At 46.2% G+C, this 13,467-nt stretch overlaps 1 protein-coding gene and 1 long non-coding RNA gene across 2 annotated transcripts in view; one reads left to right on the top strand and one right to left on the bottom strand.

The window, feature by feature from the left end:
* Nucleotides 1-13,467, bottom strand: part of LOC141582669 (uncharacterized) — a 530,026-nt gene that overhangs the window by 453,523 nt on the left and 63,036 nt on the right. The gene's annotated exons all lie outside the window — the stretch shown is intronic.
* C2H14orf132 (chromosome 2 C14orf132 homolog) overlaps nt 5,210-13,467 on the top strand; it is a 44,249-nt gene continuing 35,991 nt past the window's right edge. The window contains exon 1 of the mRNA XM_010339471.2: nt 5,210-5,441. Coding sequence (XP_010337773.1) covers nt 5,415-5,441 — 27 coding nt within the window. The 5' untranslated portion in view covers nt 5,210-5,414. The remainder of the gene's footprint in view (nt 5,442-13,467) is intronic.

The following is a 13,467-nucleotide window of genomic DNA, read 5'->3' on the forward strand; positions in this document are numbered from 1 at the left end:
CAGGCAACAACATGGGTGAGTCTCAAAATCATCATGCTGAACAAAAAGAGTCAGACAAAGGAGAGAGTACAGTTGTATGATTCCATCCATAGACATTCTCCAAAAAAGGATACACCAATGGCAAATAAGCATCTGAAGAGATGTTCAACATTGCTAGCCTTTCCTTAGGAAAATACAAAGTAAAACCACCATGAGATATCGTGTCACACCTATCATAATGGCTAAAATTTAAAAATAAGGACAATGCCAATATTAGCCAAAGTTCTCCAGAGAAACAGAACAGAAATGTTCTTATATATTCCTAGAGGTATACAAGAGGCGGTTTCTTAGGAAGAGTTGACCGAGAAGTCTCAAAATCTACCATCCGCAAACTGGAGACCCAGGAGAGCTGGTGGGGTAATTCAGTCCAAATCTGAAGGCCTGACAATCAGAGGAGTCCATGATGCCTAAGCCCCAGTCTGAGAGCAAGACAAGATGACATGAGATGTCCCAGCTCCGGCAGTGAGATAGGGGGCAAAAAAAAAAAAAGGCAAATGCCTTCTTCTTCTACCTTTTTGTTCTAAGCAGATCCTCAACTGAAGGACACTAATATGGTTTGGCTATGTCCCTACCCAAATCTCACCTTGAATCATAATAATCCCCATGTGTCAAGGACAGGGCCAGGTGAAGATATTTGAATCACGGGGGTAAGTTCCCCCATGTTGTTCTCATGGTAGTGAGTAAGTCTCATGAGATCTAATGATTTTGCAAATGGGAGTCCCCCTGCACACATTTTCTTGCCTGCTGCCTTGTAAGATGAAACTTTGCTTCTCTTTTGCTTTCTTCCATGATGGTGAAGCCTCTGCAGTCATGTGGAACTGTGAGTCCATTAAACCTCTTTCCTTTATAAATTACCCAGTCTCAGGTATGTCTTTATTAGCAGCGTGAGAACAAACTAATACAGATGCCCACCCATCTTGAGGAGGCCAATTTACTGTGCTGAATCCACTGATTCAAATGCTTACCTTATCCAGAAGCACCTTCTTGGACACACCTATAAATAATGCTTTATCTGGGCACCCGAGAGAAACTGATTCACAAAATTAACTATCACAACACCAAATACTGGCAAGAATATGGAAAAACCACTCCTACGTTGCTAGTGGAAGTGTAAAATGTTACAGCCACTGTGAAAAACAGTTTGGCACTTTCTTTGAAATGAAAACTGTAACTACCATATGATCCTGGGCCTTTATCCCAGAGAAGTGAAGACATGTTTATACAAAAAGCCATACACTATGTGTGTAGCAGCTTTATTCACAAAAACCAAAAGCTAGAAACAACCAGGATGTCCTTGGACAGGTGAATAGTTAAACCAACTATGATAATGATACAACCATAACATAGAATAACACCCAGCAATGAAAAGGAACAAACTATTATCGATACAGGTAACAGTCTGGATGGACCTCCAGGAAACTATGCTGTGTGAAAACTGCTGATCTCAAAAGAATATAAGCTGTATGATTCTTTCTTTCTTTTTTTTTTTTTTTTTTTTTGAGACGGAGTTTTGCTCTTGTTGCCCAGGCTGGAGTGCAATGGCTCAGTCTCAGTTCACTGCAATCTCCACCTCCTGGCTTCAAGCGATTCTCCTGCCTCAGCCTCCCAAGTAGCTGAGAGGCACTCGTCACCACATCTGGCTAATTTTTTGTATTTTTAGTAGAAATGGGGTTTTACCATGTTGACCAGGCTGGTTTTGAACTCCTGACCTTAGATGATCTACCCACTTCGGCCTCCCAAAGTGCTGGGGTTACAGGTGTGAGCCACTGTGCCTGGCCTACTGTATGATTCTTTCATAACATTCTTACTATTACAAAATTATAGAAAGGGAGGGCAGATGAGTGGTTGCCCCTGGTTAAAGAGTGGATGGGGCAGGGAGGAAGTAGGTCTCGTTGTAAAAGAGCAAAGTGAGGGATGCTTGTGGTAATGGAAATGTTCTGTATCTTCACATCGATGTCAACAGGTTTGGGCTGATATTGTACTCTAATTTCGCAAGATGTTACCATTAAGAGAAACTGGGTAAAGGGTACATGAGATCTCTGTATTATTTCCTACAACTGCATATGAACCTATAACCATCTCAAAATAAAATCTTTAAGAAAGGAACCAGGAAATGATTTCAGCAAAAGATTTTTGAGATCTTTATACAGAAATATTAAAGAAAAGTTAAGCACATAAAGAGATGTGCCATGTTCTAGAAGAGAAATATTTGTTATGTGTAAGATGTCAATTATCCCCAAAAAGAGTTAATGGAATTGTTTTCAAGTCCAGGTTATTTGGGAGAACTGACAAGGTCACCCTAAAATGTATCCAGAGAGCAAAGAGCCAGAGGTATTAAGGAAACTCCTTAAAAAGAACGCAGTGAGGAAACTTGCTCTCTTATACATGAATTAGCATGAAACTGAGTATCTAGATCAGAATAGCCTTAGTGTTAGGCCGATGAACAATAAAACAGAACAACCTAGAAACAGACTTGTGCCTAGATGGATGCCTGACAAATTTGGTGTTGCATATCAATGGGAAAGAGTTGATCTACTCAATATGGGCTGGGATAATTGAATGTTAATATGAGAAAAATAAAATTGCTTCCTTACTCCCACCTCACACACAAAATATCACTTATACAAAACTAAACTGTGAAAAAAAAGTATTTAAATGTTTACTAAACTACTACAGGAGAATATCTTTATGGTCTCAAGTTGGGAAAGGATTTATTAAACAAGTGCTAACTATAAAAGAAAATATTAATAAATTTTGACCAAATTAAAATTATTTACTTCTGTTCATGACAATATATAATAGAGTAAAACGAAATGTAAACATGAAAGGTGACATTTAAAAACCTTTAACTAGCAAGATAAGTGTCTAAAATACATACTTTTACAGAATCAATTAAAAAAACAAGCAAATTTTTGAAAGAAGCACAAGAAGACCTGGTGAAAGGCATTTCTCATCAAAGGAAATGAAACTGGGCAATAGATGCATACAAGATACTTAGTATCATTAGTAATCAGGGAAATGAGGCTCGAATCTGAACGAAACACTACTTCATCTTCATCACATCATACTTGCAAAACTTAAAAAAAAATCCTAACAGTACAAAGTGTTGGTGAATTGTGGAGCACTAAGAATCCATGCCTACTACAGGAAGAATAATACACTGGGCCAAACCTCCTTGGAAATCAGAAATTGGAAAGCAATGGGCATCAGTCAATAAAAGTACAGATGAGCTGATCACAAGACCCAACTGTTCCATTTCTAGCATATTCCCTGAGGACCCCTTGCATCTGTGCATCTGAAGACAAGATTGAGAATGTCCATAGCATTTTTTTTTTGCATTATCAGAAAACCTGGAGATGACTAATGTATATGTCAAAGGGTTAATGCATCAATAAAAACTGTGATAAAGTCATACAAATGGGACATTGTGTAGCACTGAAAAACAATAGACATTGGCTACACAAACAATGCTGAGCAAAACAAACAAACAAACAAACAAAAAACAAAGAAGACATGGAAGAGCAAATCAAAGAGCAATTTAATTTTTCTATAAAGCATTAAAGCAGGTAAACTATAAAGGTGAAACTATAAAGTAAAGCAAGAGAACTGACATGAGTGAATACTAAATGGGATGGAGGTAACCCAGGAAAGGGGGCAGGTAGGAGATGCCTTTGGAGAGCTACACCCCAGGACTTGAAGACTGTTTTTTATTGTTCCGTTTTTTAACTCACGCAGAACTACATTATTTTTCAAATTGCACACACACAACATATACGCCCTTTTATTGTGAAGCTTAAGACTTTACAATAAGAGTACATAATATTTCTTACAGCAGACGTGGAGCCCCGGACAATCCTGGGCAGGCTGCTCTGCCGTTGGCCGCAGAAAGTATGGGACGAGGTAGACGGCTTGACTAGGCTGGGAGGTGGCGAGCACAGTACTGGCTAAAAACAGGGAGGGGAGGCAGGGCCAGGGAAATGGGAGGTTTAGAGACCAGGGGAGGAAGGAAAAAGGCAAGCATGATGGGAAAGGTGAAAAGAGAGAAGAAAGGAAAAAAAGGGAAGGAGGAAGGAGAGAAGGAAGAGGAGGAAGAAAAGGAGGGAGAAAGGAAGGGAAGGAAAAGAAAGGAAAGGTAAAAAGACTTACTGAGAGCCTTCTGCGGCTCGGTGAGGTTCTGGTCCCATTCCCACAGCCACAGACCCTACTGGGCCCCCAGCTGCGGGGGACCTTGAACAAACCCCTCTACCTCTCCGTGCCACAGTTTCCTTGCCTGAGACAAAGTCTAGGAGTCCCAGACTGCCCCCAACACAGAGGCTCATGATGACCATGACTGAGAAGTACCTGGGAGAGACAACACCCAAAGGGACCAGTCATACTCACTGAGACCCCTTAGACCACCACTGGTTCCCTCCCAGTGAGCCCAAGTCACCACGTGTCACCAAGTCTAGGGTGTCCACACATCACCCGCCTCCCCCCCGCCACACACACACACACACAGAGCAATGGGCCTCTGTGGGCATCTCTGTGGTTCCCCTCGCTTGCACTGTGGCATCTGCATGGTTTCGGACACTCGTTTGAGGAGAGGGCCAGGGAGGACCCGCCGTGCAGTCCTCGCAGACGCCACTCGCAGCCTGGTCTCCATGGGCTGATGAGCCATGTTAGGGCTCTCGTTTACTGGGGACACCGCGTGCTGTGTTCCCTATCTTGTTTAATTATTCAGTTCTGTGCTCTCATTTCACAGATGAGGAAATCTAGGCTCGAAGACACTAACTTGCCCAAGAATCACAACAAAGCAGAGCTAGGATGAAACCTCGTGGTGCCCAGTTGCCGACCGGGAGCACACCGGACCCTGGGAGGAGCGCTGGTGCGGAAAGCTGGGTCCCTCCGATCTTGGTCCCCAGGCAGTGGTAACATGCCAGCCTCAAGACAGCGCTGCCCACAGCCCTGGGCGGCTGGGCTCAACTGCACGGGTCGGGGCGTCCACAGCGCCGGACTTGGGTCCCAGGCTGGTTCTTGCACCACCAGCCGAGAGGCCTCGGGCCTCAGTTTCCCCATCTGCCCACGTAGGGAGGCCGTTGTGAGCGCTAGGGATTTCTCACGAGCCCCGCCCCGGGGGTGGGGCCGGGAGTGGTCACGTGGAGGGGCGCCCCGTCCCCCGAGCCCCGCCCCGCCTGGCCCGCCCCCGCGCTCGGGGTCCTCCGCCCAGTCTTCGTCCGGAACCAGAAGCCCAGAGACAGCCGAGGGCGCCGCGGGGGCTCAGGACGCTCACCGCTCCGCCCGATCCCCGCCAGCCGGGCAGGAGGCGGACCCTCCGCGGTAGCGGCAGCAGCGAGGACTCGAGCGCGGGCGGCAGCAGCGGCGGCGGCAGCGACACCATGGATCTCTCCTTTATGGCCGCGCAGGTAACGGGGCGCCCTCCCCACGCGCCCCAGGCCGCCAAGTTTGGGGAGGTTCGGGGCCACGGTGTCGCCTTCCACGCCGGGGCTGGACCGTGGCGCCAGCCCGGTATCCGCGTCCCAGTCCTTTGTCCCGAGCGGTGTACCCTCACCTGGTGAGCGCGTCGGGGGAGGCAATCGCGGCTTTCCAGGGTGGGGCGGGAGGGGCGCCCCGCAACCCCGCGGCTCGAGTTGTTCCCACCGGGGCCCCTCTCGCCGGCAGGGAGGCTGCGAGGAGCCTGGGCGGCCCGAGTCACCCCCTCCCTGCCCATCCCCCACTGCTGTCCGCCTTCTGGGGTCCCGGAGCCTTCCAAGGCCGGGGCAGCAGACTGGAGGACTGTCTCTTCCCCAGTGTTTTCCCGACGCGCGGGTAATCTGTCTCTTGCCGGTGACCTCGGGCGCCCCCTCTGACGCCGCCTGAGGAAGGCGCTTAGACCCGCTTTGTGACCATGATCGGCCGAGCGTCGAGGAGCCGCGGTCGTCTGTCCTGTTTTGCTTTGTGTAGAGTCTGATGAGCCACCAGTGGCCAGCGCGGCCAGAACCCTTCCCCGACACAAACAGGTTCCCAATGGCCGGAAAAACAAATGACCTCTCACAGCTTGAATTTTGCTCCAGCAGAATCCCCTGGAGTTCTGGGCCTGGGTGATGATTCTGTTTCTGTGCCTTCACTCTCTTGAGCCAGAACAAAGACAAACCCCGGATTTCCCCATCTGTCTGTGGCCCTGGAGAAGACCCAGAGCTGGCTCCAGGGAGGGGCTGCGTTTGGCTTGGGAGACTAAGTCCCAATCTACCAAAGCCGCATCTTGCACCTTCTCTGGTTGTGTCGGTTGGTTATGGTGGGAGCAGAGAGATCAGGGGACCACCGAGGCTCCTTTCTGTCTCCAGGGTGTGTGGCAGGGACCCCATCGGCTGCTCTGTTCTTTTATAGGGAATGAAGTTTGAGGGGACACTTTCTTTTTCCCCAAGCTTCACCTGTGGTGGAAGCCTGATTAAAAAGTGACAGCAAAATCCAGACTGTGTGTGGATTTTGCAAGTCTGCAAATGGAGGCATAAAAGATGCAGAAGCCCCAAGTTAGCTCTGAGGGTCTAGATCCTGGCTCCCCCACAGACTCTTTAGTTTTCCATGTTGCTAGTTGTCCTTCTGATCATTGCTGCCTCCCCTCTTTTATTTATTTATTTATTTTGCCTGATTTTACATCTCCTGTGCCTAAATCCATGCTTATAAATATTGTCATGTAAACATCATTTTAGATAATGATGGTTTTAGCCACACGAAAACTAAGGAGGCTTTCAAGGATTTATTTCTAGAGGGGAGAGGAGCTGTGTCTGCCTTCCCTTCTGGATCCCACTGCACCTCCGGAATTTCCATGGTTACAAGATAAATTGATCCTTGGTAACCCTGGAGCTGACTGGAGCATCAGTGGCTGCCATGGTAACTAGACAAAATAAACATGAAGCTTTTTAACATCTACAGGCAGAACCTGCCCAGAGACCAGGTTCTTGATATTCTTTTTTTGTTTACAATTCGCATTCCACTTGGTCAATGTATTCTCCTTGACACATACTTGATGTTGGTTACATGCACAGTACTGTGCTGGCCGCAAGGAGCAGAAACATGAAATCTCACACACATGAGAACAGACGCTAAGGTTTGCTGGGCACCTACTACATGCCAGACACTTGGTGCTTTGCATGTTTTATCACAGCAAATTCTTACAAGTCCTTGACAGAGGCCCGGTTTTACAGGTCAGGACACTAAATGAGATTAAATAATTCGCCCAAGGACATGCCATTTGTAAGGAGGAGAACTGGATTTCAAATCTGGGCCTGAGTATCTGCAAAGCCGCTGGGTTTTCCACTGTATTGCTTCATCCTGAGAAAGATACGATGAAGGTACAGGACAAATCTATTTCAGAAGGATTTATCTCTTCTCCCTCCAGGAAGTGGTCTTACCGCTATCCCTTTCTAGTAGATTGCTTTCTGCTGTTGATTCGCCCCATTTGTCCCCGTAAGGATGGGAACTGTTACTTCCCTACCTGCAGCACTTGGTGGTGCTTGGCTGGAACAGGTGCTCAACCTCTGCTCCAGGTGTGTCCTGCGGCCACCAGGAGTGTGTGACAGTCACTGTCTCCCTGTGCAGTCTATCCCTAAGCAGTGGGCAGTTTGCAGAGAAATGTTGGTGCATCCATCCATTTACTTGCTCAGCAAATGTCTAGTACCTGCCTTGCGACAAGCCCCATGACAGGCACTGGGACAGGGATGCTGTGGGGCAAACTTGAATGGGACATAGATTTTCTTTCTGTGTGTTTATAAAATCTTGGAGAAATGATGGGCCTGGCCAAGAACCCAAAGAGGGGAATGGTTCAAGTGCCGGGTTGAAGAAGGCGCCCAGCACATAGTAGCTTCTCAAGTATTTATTAGAGGATTGGATGAGGACAAGATGTACGTTCATGAAAAGACATGAACAGGAAAAGACAGTGAGTTGGAAGTGTCGAATGCCAGTGCCACTGAACAGCTGTCATCATCAGGACTTGGAGAATGGGGGCTGTAGATGGATTAGAACTATAGGCAGATAACGCCTGGTGGGCCTGGGAATTAAGACTGTTCTAGGTGGAGAGGTATCGAGGTAGGAAAGCCCAGGAAATATTCACAGAGTCCTTAGAGCTAGAGGATAGGGATGCAGCAGGGCTGGGAGAGAGAGGTCAGGGCCACATTATAGAAGGTGTTGATTGCTGGGGTGAGAAGTTTGCTGAGGTGAGAATCAGTAGGCAGTGGGAGCCATTGCAAGTTATTGAGCAAGGGAACGGGATATAGTTGAAGCAGTCCCTTGTGAAAACCCCAATCCATGCAGGGAATAGAAGCTGGAGGGATGCCTGGGGCTGGGAGTGCATGCTTTTGTGATTAACTAAATCAGTGAAACCAGATCCACGTGACTCCAAGCCCACGATTTTTCTTCCCCATGTTGTTAAATGTGATTCCTGTTTTTGGCTTAAGAAGACCCAGAACGCATAAGCCATATTAGAAAGATTTTCCACTCAGAAGCTAAGCATTAAATCGATATCCTCCTTGGATGTACAGAGTACACACCAGTTATCTGGCAGATCCTCTTACGCAGAGGCGCCCTCCTTGGTGAGGTAAATGTGGCTGTATAAGGGTGCAAGAGAGGCTGCAGGCACTGAGGGTGTGCTTGCAGGTCCCACCTTACCTCTGAGTCCTCGAAGCACCCAGCTGCCCACTCCCCAACCCTGGAAACACCCTAGCCTGCTCCACACAGTCCCTGAGTCCCAGGAGACTGGAGAATGTGAGCAGTGAATAAGGGCATTCATTTCTCTATAGCCAGGGGTGGTCAAGAAGACAGGACCACCTAGATGCCCAGTAGGCTGGGGACAAGGTGAGAATCACAGCCTTTCAGGACTAAGTCCAAAATCCCTGTGTCGTTGGTGGGGTCACCCAGGTTTAAAGACAGCCTCCTTGCATTCCCTCACCCCCTCCTGGGCACGCTTGCTGCCCACAGCTTCAGGTGTGGGAATCTCATTCTTCTTCCCTTAAATCTGGGACTGGTCTTGGTGAAGAGAAAGTCTACTGGCTTTCTTGGTAAAGAGAATGCAGTATTGGTGACATTCTGTGGCTAGGTCCTAAAAAGCCTTAGCTTCCACTTGGGCCTGTTGGGATGCTCACTTGCTCCAGGGAAAGCCCACATCATCCAAGAAGTGCAGTGACACTCAGGCCATAATGCTGGGGGAAGGGAGGGAACATTCCAGGAACCTTCTGTGTGCTGGGCTGACACTCATTACAGGGAAATGGGATGGACGACAGAGACAGGAGGGCTCCTTCCCTTGTTCTTACTGTAAACTCTCCTGTGAAAGCATGCCTCGGGGTAAGAGCTCAACCTTATTTTTGTCTTGCACTGTCCTGTCCCAATAGTGAATGGTTTCAACCCAGTGGTTCTCAAATGTTGTTGCCTCTGGCTTTGAGGTACCAGACAAGCATTGTGCTGAACACTACACAGAATCTCACTGCATCTTTACAATGGTCCCATGGAATCGGCATGTTCAGATCCATTTTATAGGTGAGGAACCTGAGGCTTGGAGGGCACACAGCTGAGGATCAAACACAGGTCTCTGCATCACATCAGCCTGTTACTACTATTATTATTTTTTTGAAACGGAGTCTCGCTCTGTCGCCCAGGCTGGAGTGCAATGGTGCGATCTCAACTCACTGCAACCTCCACCTCCCGGGTTCAAGCAATTCTCCTGTCTCAGCCTCCTGAGTAGCTGAGATTACAGGTGTGTGCCACCACGCCAGGCTCATTTTTGTATTTTTAATAGAGATGGGGTTTCACTGAGTTGGTCAGGCTGCTCTTGAACTCCTGACCTCCGCTCGCCTCGGCCTCCCAAAGTGTTGGGATTACAGGTGTGAGCCACTATGCCTGGCCCAGCTTATTATTTTTAAGATCTTTTTTTAAAGAGAAGTTTTAGGTTCACAGAAAAATCAAGAGGAGGGTACAGAGATTTCTCATATTCCCCTCTGCCCCTATCCATGCACAGCCTCTTCCACCATCAGCATCCCCACCAGAATGGTGCATTTGCCACAATTGATGAACCTACATGGACACATCAGAATCCTCCAAAGTCCATAGTTTACTCTAGCGTTCACTCTCCGCATTGTACATTCTGTGGGCTTGGACAAACATATAATGATGTGGACCCACGTTATAGTGTCATGTACAGTATTTTCACTGCCTAAAAGTCCTCTGTGCTGCAGTTTTTCACCTCTCCCTCCCCTCAATCCCTAGCAGTCACTGATTTTTTTTACTATCTCCACAGTTTTACCTTTTCTAGGATATCATACAGTTGGAATCATTTGGAATGTAGCCTTTTCAGATCGGCTTCTTTCACTTAGTAATATGCACTTAAGGCTTGATAGCTTTTTCCATTTTATGTTTTATTTATTTTTATTTTTTATTTTTTTGAGATGGAGTTTCACTCTGTCACCCAGACTGGAGTGCAGTGGCATGGTCTCTGCTCACTGCGACCTCTGCCCCGGGTTCAAGTGATTCTGCTCCAGCCTCCCGAGTAGCTGGGATTACAGGCACCCGCCACCAGTCCTGGCTAATTTTTGTGTTTTTAATGGAGATAGGGTTTCAGGCTTCACCATGTTGGCCAGACTGGTCTTGAACTCCTGATCTGCCTCGGCATCCCAAAATGCTGAGATTACAGGTGTGACCCACCATGCCCAGCCTGCTTTTTCCATTTTAGTGCTGAATAATATTCTATTGTCTGGATGTACTACACTTTATTTATCCATTTGCCTATTGAAGAACATCTTGGTTGCTTCCAAGTTTTGGCTGTTGTTTTTTTTGAGATGGAGTCTCACTCTGTCATCCAGTCTGGAGTGCACTGGTGTGATCTCATTGTTATTATTTGTTGAAAGTCAGTTTTTTAAAATGGTTTAAATAGTAAGAAAAATTAAAGCAGCTGTATGGCTTTTCCCACTTCTGCATTACTGAAACAGTCTTTCAGACAGAAGGGAAATGCTACCACATAGAAACACGGATCTGCACACAAAAAAATAAAGGGCACTGGATATAATAATGACATGGGAAAAGCCATACAGTTGCTTTAATTTTTCTTACTATTTAAACCATTTTTAAAAAACTGACTTTCGACAAATAATAACACCCATGTCATTACTATATCCAGTAACCTTCATTTTTTTGGTGCAGATCCATGTTTCTATATGGTATCATTTCCCTTCTGTCTGAAAGACTGTTTTAGTAATGCAGAAGGGCTGGTGATTCATTCTTTCATCTTTTGTATGGCTAGTGGGAGAAAGGCATCGTTTTTTAAAGTTTCTTTGAATGTATATATTATATATGTATATGTGTATATAGTGTATATGTATGTATATGTAGTATGTATATTCAAAGAAATAATAGCAATGATACATATGTATATATATTATATATATTCAAATAAATAATAGCAGAATGTGTGTGTGTGTGTGTGTGTGTGTGTGTGTGTGTGTGTGTGCGTGTGTGTGTGTCTTCTCTCTCCTCTCCTTTGAGACTAATACACATATATTAGGGCACCTAGAGTAGTTGTCTTACAGCTCACTGATGCTGTCTTCTTTTTTTTCAGTCTTTGTTTCTCTTTGTGTTTCATTTGGATGGTTATTGGTATATATTCAAGTTCACAAGGTTTTCTTCTGCAATATCTAATCTGCTATTAATAAAGGCTCCACCCAGTGTATATTTGATACTAGATGTTACAGTTTTCATCTCTAGAAGCTGATTTGGATCTTTTAAAAATATATGTCTTCCATTCTCTTCTTAACATGTTCATTGTTTCCTGTAGCTTTTTGAGCATGTGGAATACAGTTATAACAACTATTTTAGTGTCCTCACATACTAATTCTAAATACGTCAGTTCTGGATTGGTTTTGATTGATTGCCTTTTCTCTTCATATGGTTCATATTTTCCTGCTGCTTTACATGTCTGATGATACCTGGTCAGATGCCAAACATTGTGACTTTTACTGTGGTAAATTTGTTGTGGTATATGCTAGATATTTTGTATTCCCATAAATAGTCTTGTGCTTTGTTCTGGGATGCAGTTCAGAAACTTGAGAACAGTTTGATCAAGCCATATTTAATCTAAGAGTAATTATTCCCCATCACTAAGGCAATGCTCTTCTGAGTATTCTGTCTACTCAGTGTCCCATGAATGATGAGATTTTCAAAATGGCTGATAGGAACAGATACTATTTCTGGTCCTGTATGGGTGCCAGACACTGTTTCCTATAATTTTGGGGTGATGCTTTCCCTGCCTCAGGCAGTCTCTGCACAAACATGCACTCACTCTGCCCTCTGTTGAATGTTTGATGGTCCCTCTCTGAAAGCCCAGGGCTGTCTGTCTCTCTGGGCAGCTGTCTTCTCTCCATACCCTGCCCTGTGGTCTCCAGCTGCCTCACTCTCCCAAGACTCTCATTTCCGTTCTTCAACTTAGGGAGTCCATTGAGTCCTGCCTGAGTTTCCTGCTCCGTGGCCTGGAAACTTTCCGCTGGCAGTAAACCGGAACACCCATATGGCTCACCTTGCTAATTTCCCATCTCTCAAGGGTCACTGTCCTTCATTTGTCTGATGTCTGGCATCTTGAAAGCCATTTTCATGTATTTTATCTGGTTTTTCAGTTGTTTCAGCTGGGAGGGTAGATCTAGTCCCTATTACTCCATTTTGGCTGGAAGTGGCATTTTCTTAAGCCTGTGTTTTTAACAGCTATATTTCTACCCTTCCTCCTTTTCTCCCATTGTGGAAAAAGGAATGTTAACACTTGAATCTAAATCTGGACCACTACCCCCACCTCCCAACTATGGACCTCTGGTCCAGCCAGTACTTCTCTCTCTCCCCGTCTCCGAAATGCTGCAAAATGTGAGTAATATACATACATACTCTACAGGTCAAGTGGGCCTGGGGAACAGCAAGTGAGGAAGCCAAATCATGCATGGACCAGCCTAGCTCCTTTCCCGTCTGCCTTGGCCACTTGAGTTCTTCCAGGTGTCCTGTGACAGGATGTTCCATGAGACATGGAGGGAGCCAGTCTGTGATTCAGGCGTGGGGTCTGCATACTAGGAGCCAGAGTTGGGCCATTCACCGAGCAAGGATGGGTTCTTTGGGCCTCCATCCCAGATGCCTGGATCCTGGGGAGCCTTGTTCCCCCGAAGGATGAAAGCGAGGAGAAATGGTGGGAGCACGTTGCTCCAGCCTGAGGCCCACCCAGTCTGACAACCTCCTGTTTAGCCAAGAGCTGGAACTTTATTTATTTCCTCCAGACCTCGTGAGGCTCCCTCATCCATCTCCTCAGCAGGAAGCTCTGGAAGTTGATTAGAAATTTATTAAGACTTGGTTTCCAGTAGCTTTGAGGAACACTTGAGGGGGGCTCACTAATGTTCTCTCGCAGGCGCCCTGCACCCCCGTCTCTCTGCACCGAGTCTT

Source organism: Saimiri boliviensis, chromosome 2, assembly GCF_048565385.1.
Source record: "Saimiri boliviensis isolate mSaiBol1 chromosome 2, mSaiBol1.pri, whole genome shotgun sequence".
Taxonomy (NCBI): Eukaryota; Metazoa; Chordata; class Mammalia; order Primates; family Cebidae; genus Saimiri; species Saimiri boliviensis.